Consider the following 15063-nt stretch of genomic DNA (forward strand, 5'->3'; position numbering starts at 1 on the left):
CATGTGTAATATACAGTATATATATGATATTGTAGTGGACAGTAATATTTGATATGTGTAATATACAGTATATATATGATATTACAAATACCTCACATTCAACTTGTAATAAGGCTGAGTAATTCGCCTATTAAAACCTTTATCTGACTCCATAAAGATCATTTGAATATAGTATATAAACAAGCATTAGGCAATGAGTTGATGTCGACTGGCAAGAACTGGTCTGAGAATTGTCTATATCAAAGTCAGGTATTTAATTAACATTGTACCATGAATGGATTCACATACAAAATAAAAACTCTTTACATTATAGAGTCATTCAGAGGTCAGCCTGTACAGATACAAGGTACCACGAAGATAATACTTCCATATGGACAGCACCAGCGTTATCCCTCAGATAGACATCAAACATGACCTCTATAGCATTATTCCATCACTCATTCAGTAGTCAGTCCTCTGGATACTGTAACAAAGATACATGTTGGCCCCTCAGAGGGGGAAGAGCTGACTAGTCCTTGGGCATTGTGCTTTGTTCCTGGACCAATTGCCATGCAGCTCCATGTCACAGAGGACACATAAATTAGAGCCGAGCCTGTAGTATCACGTACCTGACAAACTATACACAAACCTGAGTATTCACTTCAAGCCTTTTAGCCAATAACGTCAAAGAACACAAACACTCAGGTAACACTAACTCTGTCTGACACCGACGTCTAGATGAATGAATCCTGTATTGCTATTGGTTGGTCGAATTTGCACATATCAACAAGGCGTCATGCCATTGGTTACGCTTGCAAGATAAAGAAAGCGGTGGGTCACGTTCTGAAATATTGTATTCTATTGTCATAGTTACAATGTGTACATGTTCTAATGTAGAATATAGACTGAGTGAACCAAACGTTAGGAACACCTTCCTAAAAATGGAGTTGCAACCCCCCCCCCTTAATATGTTGTATACTCAGTGTATATGTGTACAGTACCTGTTAGATATTGGGGGCAACCTGGGATGAGCTTTTGTATGTTATTGTACGGTATAGGTCCCATTGTGTCCCTGCTAATTCACTGTTATTTCCATGACAACAGACACATCACGAATCTACAGCCATCAACATATTGTTGTCCTGGCTGTCTATGTACTTCCTCGTGTCTTCCGCATTTGGTACTATTTTTGTCATTGTTATAATGTTTGATTACAAAATAGCCAGTATGGTATTGACATACAACCGACGAATCACGAATCAAGTTTCAAGTTTTAATGTTATGTACAAAAGGACAGTGAAATGCCTTTTTCTCGCAAGATCCATGCAGTAATCAATAACAATGCAATAGTAAAAATAACATAAGGTAGAAGTTAAACACACAAGAAATAAAAATAAGGGACAAGAAGAACACATAATGAGCGATATACACAATATGTATAGGGGTAAAGGTACTATATACACGGTCAGTTCCAGTACCATAGTTACAATGTGCAGGGATACTGGAGTGATGGAGGTAGATATGTGTAGGGGGAAGATGACTAGGCATCAGGATATATGATAAAAAAGAGTAGCAGCAGCATGTGTGTGTGTGTGTGTGTGTGTGTGTGTGTGTGTGTGTGTGTGTGTGTGTGTGTGTGTGTGTGTGTGTGTGTGTGTGTGTGTGTGTGTGCGCGCTTGAAGGACCTGGATGAGAACACAGAGGAGGGTAAAGAATCCTCTGCCACAGAACAGAGTACAGCTCACTGCTTCTCACTGCTCCTCACTGTCCCTCACTGTCCCTCACTGCTCCTCACTGCTCCTCACTGTCCCTCACTGCTCCTCACTGTCCCTCACTGTCCCTCACTGCTCCTCACTGCTCCTCACTGTCCTCACTGCTCCTCACTGTCCCTCACTGCTCCTCACTCCTCACTGTCCCTCACTGCTCCTCACTGTCCCTCACTGCTCCTCACTGCTCCTCATTGTCCCTCACTGCTCCTCACTGCTCCTCACTGTCCCTCACTGCTCCTCACTGTCCCTCACTGTCCCTCACTGCTCCTCACTGCTCCTCACTGTCCCTCACTGTCCCTCACTGCTCCTCACTACTCCTCACTGCTCCTCACTGTCCCTGTACAACAGCCAGTGTACACCTTATATTTCAGAGTATTTTATACATATTTACCGTTTAGATATTAAATGACGTTATCTCTCTAGTCAACCACATTTTAAAGGTTAACTCTAAAAAATGCTGGGTTGTTTTGTTGACCCAACTGCTGGGCTGCAGGCATTGGGTCAGTTAGTTAGGTGTTTTCTTTCAAAACTGCTCTGTTATTGATGATGGATGCTGGGTTATTGATGATGGGTGCTGGGTAATTGATGATGGGTGCTGGGATTGGAAACTGGTCCTTTCTTTTTGGTCCTGCGTGTTATTGAGATATGACCCAGTGTGTCAGATCAGTAGACTGGAGGTGTAGTTTAGTAGGAACGTGGCTTTCAGATAGCTATTTCTAGCGACCCATGAGAGTAAATGTCATTCCTGTTCATCTGCTCTTTTGTATATTTATCACATGTTAAGGTCAAACATACACATTTTTGTGGCATCAATGAGGCTTACAGAAGCGTGCCAATATATCCTCCAAACACCGACTTCGAAGGCATTATCACTTTAAAACAACGGGTTAGCAACATTTTTTATTAATTTATTCATACTATTTCATCCTTCTAGAAGATATAGTCCCGACACAAATCTATGGTTGCTACCCAAGCTGGCTGGTTGTTTGTTCTATCGGTTCGGTTGCCAGAGACACGACCCAGTCCTCCAGTCTTTTTGTTCTGTATCTATGGACTTATTGAGTTATTTACGTAACCCAGCTGGCTGGGTCAAATTAACCCAGTGTGTGTTCTGTCGAATATTTACCAAATAACCTAAATTGGGTTGGTTTTAAACTAGCATTTTTGTGTGTGAGTGTCATAAGTATTTGGACCAATTCAGTTATACGTGTAATAAAGTGAGAAAGTTACAGAGGTATGAATATCATGTCCCCAAAAATGCTAACCTCCCCTGTTATTGTAATGGTGAGAGGTTAGCATGTCTTGGGGGTATGATATAAAATGCTAACCTCCCCTGTTATTGGAATGGTGAGAGGTCAGCATGTCTTGGGGGTATGATATTTATGCCTCTTTAACTTTCTCCTTCATTGTTATTCTCAATTCATGACTATCCGTAACCATGGTAGCATCCACATTAATGTAGAAGTGTTCAATAAAATGTATTCCAAAATTACACCATGCATTATTTACCATTCATTTCTATTGGGCATAAAATATTCTGAAACCGAACCAAAGCAAACAGCAAATGCATCCAACAAGTATGTAGAATCACAAGCTTGATTTTGTCATTGTGTACTAGGAATATGGGACCAAATACTAAACTTTTGACTACTTTAATACACATACGTTCATTTACACATACGTTCATTTGTCCAAATACTTATGATACCTTCAAATGGGGGGGACTAGATCCACAAAGTGCTTTAATGTCTAAACGGTAAAGCAGATATGAAAATACCCTGAAATAAAAAGGTGACATTTTGTTCTGTACTGTCACCTCACACGAAACATTTGATCTCAAGTCCAAAATGGTGGACTATAGAGCCAAATTGAAAGCTATATTTTCACTATTGAAATAAATACATTTGGGTATATCACAGGTATACATAATGGTAACACACACACACAGAGAGAGAGAGGGAGTGAGCAGAGAACAATAGGTTGGCCTTGAAGACTGATGATGTAGTGTGGTTGTGTCTGACAGTGGCGCAGTGAGGCGGGAGAAGGGGTCCGTTTTATTCGGGCTTACTGTTGTTTTCTTCAGGGACACACCACCTGTTGTTGCTCTCTCCATCCGGAAACAGCATGACCCCCTCTGATCAGGAAAATTACCCGTACAGACACCTGACCTGTCTGCCCTTTCCTGAAGAAGCTTTTAAAAGAGCGAACTAATTGGAAATTAAATAATAACCGCTTGTCAAAATCTATATTTCGCGACTGGAATACAGAAGCCCAAGTGCACACACTTTCTCCATAAATTGGTAGATTACTGCTCAGGTAAACTATTTCCTCGACATCATATTTTCGCATTTACTCATGTTAATGGTATGTTATTATATGGCCTGTGCAGCGTTATTAGCATACTATAAATGTACAGGTGAGAAAGATTATGATCATGAGACCCTTTTCATGAGTTTATATTACTACATTTCCCAGCCTGATTTACAGTGCATTCGGAAAGTATTCAGACCCCTTGACATTGTCTGATGAAACCAGATTGAACTCCTTGGCCTGAAGGACAAGCTTCACGTCTGGAGAAAACCTGGCACCATCACTACAGTGAAGCACGGTGGTGGCAGCATCATGCTGTGGGGATGTTTTTCAGCGGCAGGGACTGGGAGACTAGTCAGGATCAAGGGAAAGATGAATGGAGCAAAGTTCAGAGAGATCCTTGATGAAAACCTGTTCCAGAGCACTCAGGACCTCAGACTGGGGCGAAGGTTCACCTTCCAACAGGACAACGACCCTAAGCACACAACCAAGATAACGCAGGAGTGGCTTCGGGACGAGTCTCTGAATGTCCTTGAGTGGCCCAGCCAGAGCCCGGACTTGAACTTGATTGAACATCTCTGGAGAGACCTGAAAATAGCTGTGCAGCGATGCTCCCCATCCAACCTGACAGAGCTTGAGAGCATCTGCAGAGACGAATGGGAGAAACGCCTCAAATACAGGTGTGCCAAGCTTGTAGCATCATACCCAAGAAGACTCAAGGCTGTATTCGCTGCTAAAGGTGCTTCAACAAAGTAATGAGTAAAGGGTCTGAATACTTATGTAGGCTGTGTCATTATGGGGTAGTGTGAAGATTGATGATCGAAAAAAAACAACTATTTATTCCATTTTACAATAAGTCTGTTAAATAACAATGTGAAAAAGTCAAGGGGTCTTAATATTTTCCCAATTCACTGTACATTAAAAGGGCACCTTGGAGATCAAATTAGAGAGCAGTCGAAATGTATACAATTGTTTGCCTGGAGGAAAATGGGGGAGGGTCATGCCATTTCAATTTGAGTCACGGGGGATGGTTTAGTATTTTTTTATTTAGTCAAGGGGGAGGCTCATGTCATTTGTAATCGACTAATTGTCATATTGCTTAGTGTTAGAGAATTAGTTGCTTATTATATCTTGATATTTACCCCTCATCCCTGATTCTCTGCTCTGCGCACAATACCAAGTGTGCCTAGTGTGGTCTCAATCAAATTACGCTCTGAGAAGCACAGGGCAAAGTTCAATTTCTAACAAAATGTACTTCCTTTCCAGAGTTTTTTTGCTCTGCCGGGATGGTGTATAAAACCCAGCCTCCTCTGCATTACACACTGCAGTGGACAGGCTATCCCAATCATCAGCAACGGCCTGCCCAGCTCTAGCCTTTGGTGCTGCCTGACCAATGACTGCACTTCAGGAGGCAAATCAAAGGCTTGTTCTGAAGAAGAAGAAAAGAAATGTGTTGGTCAAAAATTATCATATCTGTGCGAATGGACTAGGCCTACTGATGTTCTGTTCAGCTTGAGAGGTAGAGCATGAAGAGCACACGGAGGACCGGAGGTAAGCTTGCTACTGCTCTAATTCATTTGAATAAAAACAATGTATTTTGTCACCCGTAATGAAGTTATTGACCTCACAGTTAGCCATATTCAAGAAATGTATATAAGATACATTACTATGAAGCGGCATCAACGGAAAAGGACTGGGCCCGACAGTAGGCTAATTCGAGAAGGCCTAATTCATTTAAACTGTCTTCATTTTAATTTGACTTTAGGCTAATAACAACAAGAGGGCTTTGTGTCGGAGCCTATTTCTTCCTATTCCAGAAATAAGAGGTAGGTCTTCCTGTTAGACAGACTAAATGTAGTCTACTCTCCATAGATTTGGTCAGCCTCAGATATAAGAGGTAAGTCTACCTGTTAGACAGACTAAATGTAGTCTACTCTCCATAGATTTGGTCAGCCTCAGATATAAGAGGTAGGTCTACCTGTTAGACTAAATAGTCTACTCTCCATAGATTTGGTCAGCCTATTCCTTCCTATTCCAGATATAAGAGGTAGGTCTACCTGTTAGACTAAATATAGTCTACTCTCCATAGATTTGGTCAGCCTATTCCTTCCTATTCCAGATATAAGAGGTAGGTCTACCTGTTAGACTAAATATAGTCTACTCTCCATAGATTTGGTCAGCCTATTTCTTCCTATTCCAGAAATCAGAGGTAGGTCTACCTGTTAGACTAAATATAGTCTACTCTCCATAGATTTGGTCAGCCTATTTCTTCCTATTCCAGAAATAAGAGGTAGGTCTACCTGTTAGACTAAATATAGTCTACTCTCCATAGATTTGGTCAGCCTATTCCTTCCTATTCCAGAAATCAGAGGTAGGTCTACCTGTTAGACTAAATATAGTCTACTCTCCATAGATTTGGTCAGCCTATTCCTTCGGTCACCATGCACTCGAGTTGAGGGGCCTATGTGAGGCCATTGTTGCTAAAAGCATACACCTATCCTTTGTTAGCATCAGATTGTTTTTTACTTATTAAATGGACTTGAGGGGTGGCCAGAAGAGGACTGGCCACCCCACATAGCCTGGTTCCTCTCTAGGTTTCTTCTTAGGGTCTGGCCTTTCTAGGGAGTTTTTCCTTAGCCACCGTGCTTCTACACCTGCATTGTTTGCTGTTTGGGGTTTTAGGCTGGGTTTCTGTACAGCACTTTGAGATATCAGCTGATGTACGAAGGGCTATATAAATACATTTGATTTGATTTGACTTGATTATATAAAGTGATCTATAGCGACACTTTGGTCCACAATGCTTTATGCTAGAAACAAACTATTAAAAGCAGTGGAAAGACGTGACTCCAACACATATGGGATATCTTAAGTTAGTCTCTTTGACAATCAGAGGCTGCCCTACAAATTTCTATAGCCAAGGAGACAGAACTTTTCCTAGGAAGTGGGATAATGTGCGATTCTGTCACTATCACAGGCGGCCCGTGGCACCTTATTCGGGGAGGACAGGCTCATAGTAATGGCTGGAATGGAGTCAATGGAAAGGTGTCAAACACATCAAACATGTTTCCCAGGTGTTTGATACCTTTCCAGACATTATTATGAGACGTCCTCCCCTAACCAGCCTCCTGTGGTTGCTAGCAATTGACGATTGACATTTCAATAGGCTGTTAAACAACATACTAACTCTTAAGTCAGTCATGTGCAAGCCAGGTAGCATCAGAAGGAATGAACATGTATGATTTAGGCTATATTATTATTAAGCCAAGGCTATAGCCTGCAACTTGATCAATTAATTGTGAAGCATTTGTAGGACACTGCAGACTGGCAGGAGCATTTATCATTTCAACAACATGTCCATACATTTCACATTTAAGTGGTATAAAATAACATTTAAAAAACTATTATTTATAATTGAATAATAATGAAATGAAAAAATGCCTTATTAGGTTACACAGTGCCGTTGAATTCACTTTTAGAAAGACGAGTTTGACCAGTCTACGTTTTGAGGATCATCAGTATGCATGCCTACAGTAGTTTGTTAATGTAGCCTAGCAGATGTTCTTATAGTCCCACGCCCTAATCACAGTCAACACAAATCTATTTTGTGACAACAATATCATGGAATAAAATAGAATACATTTGAAAATGATTGTTTCCCACATGAAGAAAGAATTCCTGGTGATATGCGCTTGTTGTGTGAATATTCATTTTTTTCAGCTTTTTCTCTAATCTATTGGCGATCAGATACTTCATTCGTAACCGGCTCTGCTGCGCTCACATTTTACAGTTGAAAGACAACTTTAGTATTGTTCGAAACAGACTGTCGTCTTCTTAACAATAGCCTGTGTAGACATCAAAACGTTTCAGGTGCAGCTGCATGCGCTCATTCACTGTCATGCTCTGTTGTGGTACTAAACAATATTCTGCTTGTCTCCATCATGTGACAGTAGAACTGCAAGAAATGCGTTTAGAAAAGGCAAAACAATTCAAAGACCACAAATAAGATGATAGATTCACACAGTGGTCTGCGAACCCACAACCTTGACTACGTTGAAAAGTAATGCTTACAAAATGATTTTCTCCAGGTATCCCTCCATATAAATAATGTACAGTCCCTTAGCGATGGAGACAAGTCACTGTTGTGTTAATAACCCCGAATGTAAGTACGTAAAAGTGTCTTGCGCTCTGTCCTTGAAATGGGCGTTGTAAACATTTTACAATGAACTGTAATGAATCTGTAGAAAGTGGCAGCTGCTGAAGTCAGGACGGCTCATAATAATGGCTGGAACGGAGCGAATGGAATGGCATGGTTTCCATGTGTTTGATGTATTTGATACCATTCCACTGATTCCGCTCCAGCCATTACCACGAGCCCGTCCTCCCCAATTAAGGTGCCACCAACCTCCTGTGGTAGAATGTCGACACTCAATTAATCTTCGTTAAAGGGTTTACCTTGCCTGCTAAAAATCATGCATGAAATGCAGCTTCTTGTTTCGAAAATTATAAGTGATTTATTTTGTCACCTCTCATGGATGAACTCAATGAATTAAATACAGTGTAGGCTACTATATAGGGTACTATATATTGTGTTATGTTTTTATATTTAATGCAAGACCCACGAGAGTGACTGGGGAAGAGTTCGATGACTGACGTCAGGAGAAGCCGAGAGGAGCAGAGGCAGCGAGCGCAGACCGATATCGCCAACGTTAACACACAACCTGCACCGGTGCGCTTCACTAGCAAATTAAACTGCTGCGTCTTTTACAACTTCTCCACCATAAACACAATACTGTTACAACAACGGAACGACATCGGAGAGGCTCTACGCGACGCGATGAACCACAACAGTACTGTTAACCAGAACGTCAGTCTGCCCGCTCCAAACAGCGGCTCGGGGAGCATTGTGGATGAGCTGGTTATCACCTCCACTTTCGGGACCTTGTTGTCGGTCGTCTACATAGTCGGCGTGACGGGGAATGTGTACACTCTGGTAGTGATGTGTCATTCTATCCGCTTCGCCACCTCTATGTACATCTCCATCATTAATCTAGCGCTAGCGGACCTCCTGTATCTCTCCACCATCCCGTTCGTGGTGTGCACCTACTTCCTCAAAGACTGGTACTTCGGAGATGTGGGCTGCCGCATTCTCCTCAGCCTGGACCTGCTCACCATGCACGCGAGCATCTTTACCCTCACTGTGATGTGCACGGAGCGATACCTGGCCGTCACCAAGCCCCTGGACACGGTCTGGCGCTCCAAGAGCTACCGCAAAGCCCTGGCCTGGGGGGTCTGGCTTCTCTCCCTTTTCCTCACCTTACCCATGACGGTCATGGTCACCGAGACCACCAAGAGCGCGCCCGACGGAGCAGTGAAGAGGATGTGCGCGCCAACATGGGCACCCCGGGCGTATAAGATCTACCTGACCGTTTTATTTGGCACGAGCATCGTGGCGCCTGGGTTGATTATCGGCTATCTGTATACAAAGTTAGCCGGCACTTATTTAGAGTCCCAGAAGAACTCAGTCGTCAACAAAAGGAACATGCGATCCCCGAAGCAGAAAGTCTTGGTAATGATTTTCACTATAGTTCTGGTGTTCTGGGCGTGTTTCCTTCCGTTCTGGATATGGCAATTGTTCCCGTTGTACCACAACAAACCGTTAAGCCTAGCCTCTAACACGCGCACCTGTATTAACTACCTGGTGGCCTGTCTCACCTACACCAACAGCTGCATTAACCCTTTCCTCTACACCCTCCTCACTAAGAACTATAGGGAATACCTGAAGAACAGACACAAGAGCTTCTACCGCTACACGTCGTCGTTTAAGCAGCGTACTCCCAGCTTGTATTCCTGCGGGAAGTCGGCATCCTCCTCGAATCAGTTTGAGTTTAACTCGGAGATCCTGGTGATGGGGACTGTGAGGGGACAGTGAGCGTTACAAAGGGAGAGTGTTTTTTTTTAACCGCAACAGGTAACCAGTCTATCTATTATCGTCCCTTTACGAACGAATATCAACCCTTTTACGCACCTGTCAAGAGCACACAAGTAATTTGCTAAGCTTTACATTGTGATATGGCTGGATATATTATGGTTGCTGTGTTATGCTAGAAAAAAAGGAATGTCAGCAACTCTAGTATGGTGATTTTATCAGACACACAAACTATACAACATTTTGATCCTAGTTGGATCTTTGTCAAGTAATACACCTATACATAGCAGCGGGAAGTAGGGGTGCTACAGCACCCCCTAAAAAATCACAATAACTAAATATATATTAACTAATAAATATTTATTTGTGGAAATAAATATTTCTTTCACAAAAGTAGTGCACTGGGCCTTTAATAGTACTGTATGGACCGATATTGTCTCCTGTGGGAAAAAAAATTGCAGCCAAAAACCATTTCTGTTGTATTTTCCTTCCTTGCTTGCTTCCTTCCTCCCTCCCTCCCTCCCTTCATTCTCTCATTCCTTCCTCCTTTCCTTTCCTCACCTCCCCTCCATTTCTTTCTTTCTATCCCTCAAGTTAGATATGACTGGACATTGGACAGGTCAATCAGAGCCGTGTCAACTCAGGGCAGAGAGAGTGCGGTTTTACATTTTGTTTTTACTCTGAATTTCTTGTGCTATGTTCTACCTGACTTACTCCTGTTGTCTTTCAACGTGTAGTATCCGTGGAGACAGTGAGGCAGGTAGACTCTAATAAGTACTTTCATTGAATACCACCAGGGAGGAAGACACACCGTGGAGGTGGAAGATACAACTCAGCAGACTCAACAGACAGGTGAAGTGTAAATATAGAAGTAACTGCCAAAATAAACACCAACATAGTGTAAGGCATTGGGCCACCACGAGCCAGAACAGCTTCAATGCACCTTGGCAAATCAAATCAAATCAAATTTTATTTGTCACATACACATGGTTAGCAGATTTTAATGCGAGTGTAGCGAAATGCTTGTGCTTCTAGTTCCGACAATGCAGTAATAACGAGCAAGTAATCTAACTAACAATTCCAAAAAAACTACTGTCTTATACACAGTGTAAGGGGATAAAGAATATGTACATAAGGATATATGAATGAGTGATGGTACAGAGCAGCATAGGCAAGATACAGTAGATGATATCGAGTACAGTATATACATATGAGATAAGTATGTAAACCAAGTGGCATAGTTAAAGTGGCTAGTGATACATGTATTACATAAGGATGCAGTCGATGATATAGAGTACAGTATCAACATATGCATATGAGATGAACAATGTAGGGTAAGTAACATTATATAAGGTAGCATTGTTTAAAGTGGCTAGTGATATATTTACATCATTTCCCATCAATTCCCATGATTAAAGTGGCTGGAGTAGAGTCAGTGTCATTGACAGTGTGTTGGCAGTAGCCACTCAATGTTAGTGGTGGCTGTTTAACAGTCTGATGGCCTTGAGATAGAAGCTGTTTTTCAGTCTCTCGGTCCCAGCTTTGATGCACCTGTACTGACCTCGCCTTCTGGATGACAGCGGGGTGAACAGGCAGTGGCTCGGGTGGTTGATGTCCTTGATGATCTTTATGGCCTTCCTGTAGCATCGGGTGGTGTAGGTGTCCTGGAGGGCAGGTAGTTTGCCCCCGGTGATGCGTTGTGCAGACCTCACTACCCTCTGGAGAGCCTTACGGTTGAGGGCGGTGCAGTTGCCATACCAGGCAGTGATACAGCCCGCCAGGATGCTCTCGATTGTGCATCTGTAGAAGTTTGTGAGTGCTTTTGGTGACAAGCCGAATTTCTTCAGCCTCCTGAGGTTGAAGAGGTGCTGCTGCGCCTTCCTCACGATGCTGTCTGTGTGAGTGGACCAATTCAGTTTGGCATAGATTCTACAAGTGTCTCTATTGGAGGGATGAGACACCATACTTCCACAAGAAATGTGGTGTTTTGTTGATGGTGGTGGAAAACGCTGTCTCAGGTGCCGCCCCAGAATCTCCCATAAGTATTCAATTGGGTTGAGATCTGGTGACTGACAGCCATGACATATGATTTAAATCATGCTCATTCAACCATTCAGAGACCACTCGTGCCCTGTGGATGTGGGCATAGCAATTGGTAGCCAAAATAATGGCCTTCCCAGCATTTCTATACATGACCCTAAGCATGATGGGATGATAATTGCTTAATAAACTCAGGAATCACACCTGTGTAGAAGCACCTGCTTTCAATATGACTTTCTATCCCTCATTTACTCAAATGTTCCCATTATGTTGGCAGTTACCTGTTGATCAGTAGACTGAGTCACACAGGAGTAAAAGCACTTCCTCTTTCTGCCCTGGATCGTTGCTGTCTGTCTGTCTAGCCGAGAAGAACAGGGGGCAACTCAGTAGTGGAACATAGCTTCATATTCAAACATTTCATTCCCAGCTATGAGGCAAGCCCAGAGCCTGCTCCAATGCATTACAGCAGAAGTCACGGCGGGAGTACACCTCTCCATCTCTCAATATTGGCCATTTGAGTGATGTAAAATAAAGTGTACTATACCTAACATTCTACATAGCCTATCTGAAATAGCATGACGTTTACTGATCATGGCCTATCTGAAATAGCATGATGTTTACTGATCATAGCCTATCTGAAATAGCATGATGTTTACTGATCATAGCCTATCTGAAATAGCATGATGTTTACTGATCATGGCCTATCTGAAATAGCATGATGTTTACTGATCATGGCCTATCTGAAATAGCATGACGTTTACTGATCATAGCCTATCTGAAATAGCATGACGTTTACTGATCATGGCCTATCTGAAATAGCATGATGTTTACTGATCATAGCCTATCTGAAATAGCATGATGTTTACTGATCATAGCCTATCTGAAATAGCATGATGTTTACTGATCATAGCCTATCTGAAATAGCATGATGTTTACTGATCATGGCCTATCTGAAATAGCATGATGTTTACTGATCATGGCCTATCTGAAATAGCATGATGTTTACTGATCATAGCCTATCTGAAATAGCATGATGTTTACTGATCATGGCCTATCTGAAATAGCATGATGTTTACTGATCATAGCCTATCTGAAATAGCATGATGTTTACTCATAAAAAGCCTGCACTTACTTGTTGCATAGCTCTGATATAGAGCTAAATGTGAGAAATTATTTAGCATGTAATAAATCGTAAATAAGTAATTCTGCTCCATAAGAGGTCATCATATTACGACCAATAATAAGGGCATGCTGGTTTTAGCCACGCTGGGGGTATCGTTCTGCACCTTATTGGTATGTTTATTAATAACAACCTATGGGCTTTCCTCTCTTTCCTGCCCTCATCTCCTTCATTTGTACTAAGGTGAAGAAACTGTGTAGACCGTCCAGTCTTTATCCTCCGAGTGCAGAGTGGCTTCAGTAATACTGGTCGCTGTCTAATGTCATGTAGTGCTAAAGGTCGGAACATCGGGGGAAAAAATGGCATGACCACTGGTCATGGTGCTGAAGGTCAGGACTTCGGATCTCTCGTATGACCGCTGGCCATGGTGCTGAAGGTCAGAACTTCGGAAAAACGCAATGGCCGCTGGCCATGGTGCTGAAGGTCAGAACTGCGACTCTCCGGTATGACCGATGGCCATGATGCTGAAGGTCGGAACTTCGTAGTATGACTGCTGGCCATAGTGCTGAAATCTACGTGTTTATTTTGGTTTGTTTTCATCGGGCCTTCTACACATCACCACAATTCTCCTTCTCCTGATCATATATCAGTGTTTCATTGATCATCAATGGATGATCATCCTATCAGGGTGTGCTCCAGAATTGATCTGACTGGATCAATATCTTTGTTTCATCCAATAGTTATGTATTTTACATTTTAAACTATTTATCAGGACAGGGAGTCTGTTCTGGTTGTGCTGTGCTCGTGGCAGCTATGATGGATAAATCATACCTCATGCTTTATGTACAGCACAGAATCTTGTTCAGTCCAATGTGCTTCATCAGGAACCGTATCAGTGTCACTTCACACCACCATCTGCCTTCACATCTCTACCTCCTCAAACTCACTGCTCACCCACAGGGACTTTTCTGCCACTGAAAACCTTACCTGGAACACCTAAGATTTTTTACTGTCCAAACAGTAAATAAAACATTTTAAAAACATACTTTTCTGTTTATGATACATTTTCGGGATGGGAAAACGCTTTCAGTGTAAATTTAAATGACCAAAATCAGATATAAAAGTATCTAGAAAATATAATGGACCTATATCTTTTCCAATAATATAACTTTTGAGAACTAACAATCACCAAAATAGACAGTCAGGGAGAATTGAAAATGTCTCAAACCATGAAGAAATGCCTTAAAAATGCTTATGTTTCTCTACACCACCAAGATGGGGGCCTCTAAAATGTTTGTGTCCATGTGCTGACCCACTCCCCCCTTATATCTGGCTCTCATGCTCTCCCTGACACTTCAGAAGACTCTCTCATTTGCATATGTCCTCACCGCTGAGGGAGGTCACAGCTCTTATGACTCCCAGAATCAAAACCTAAACTGATTTAATGCATACTAATCATATGGAAATGACGTCATATGACATCTGAAGCAGCTGCGTTAGAAAGCACCATATGTCAAGACCTGAACCCCCCACCCCCCCACACACTACTAATGGTCTAGTGGTCATTTACAGTGGCAGACACTCCTGATGTCCTTTCATTAAACATGGATTAGCTTGTCAGATTGCTGAGTCAGGCGGTCAGAGAGAGAGGCAGCGGTCACTGTGCCACTTTACCTCACAGAGCCGCCTGGGGCACGCTCATCAATAATAATGATCCAAATTAGTCACAGAGACTAATATACTAGGCCAGCAGACACCACCGGAGCCTTGTTGAATGTTTCTCCGATGTCATACTCTCAGGTAGCGAGGTGTATTATCCCTATATACTACTTTTGATTAGGGCCAATAGAGGAATGGAGAAAAAAAAGTAGTGCATTAGATAGGGAATAGGATGGTATTTGGAGTGGAGTGGAGCA

General features: G+C 42.3%; 1 protein-coding gene across 1 annotated transcript; it reads left to right on the top strand.

Annotated features, from left to right (window-relative positions):
- Window positions 1–8517: 8517 nt before the first annotated feature.
- On the top strand, window positions 8518–10313 carry LOC112223371 (urotensin-2 receptor-like). The gene has a single exon (XM_024386365.1). The coding sequence runs from the start codon at window positions 8704–8706 to the stop codon at window positions 9988–9990; it is 1287 nt and encodes a 428-aa protein (XP_024242133.1). The 5' UTR covers window positions 8518–8703; the 3' UTR covers window positions 9991–10313.
- The last annotated feature ends 4750 nt before the right edge of the window (window positions 10314–15063 follow it).

The sequence above is a fragment of the Oncorhynchus tshawytscha genome, linkage group LG24, assembly GCF_018296145.1.
Source record: "Oncorhynchus tshawytscha isolate Ot180627B linkage group LG24, Otsh_v2.0, whole genome shotgun sequence".
Taxonomy (NCBI): Eukaryota; Metazoa; Chordata; class Actinopteri; order Salmoniformes; family Salmonidae; genus Oncorhynchus; species Oncorhynchus tshawytscha.

What these genes read in the sequence shown, in the direction of transcription:
- LOC112223371 (XM_024386365.1), top strand. Translation starts at nt 8,704, where the DNA reads ATGACTGACGTCAGGAGAAGCCGAGAGGAGCAGAGGCAGCGAGCGCAG.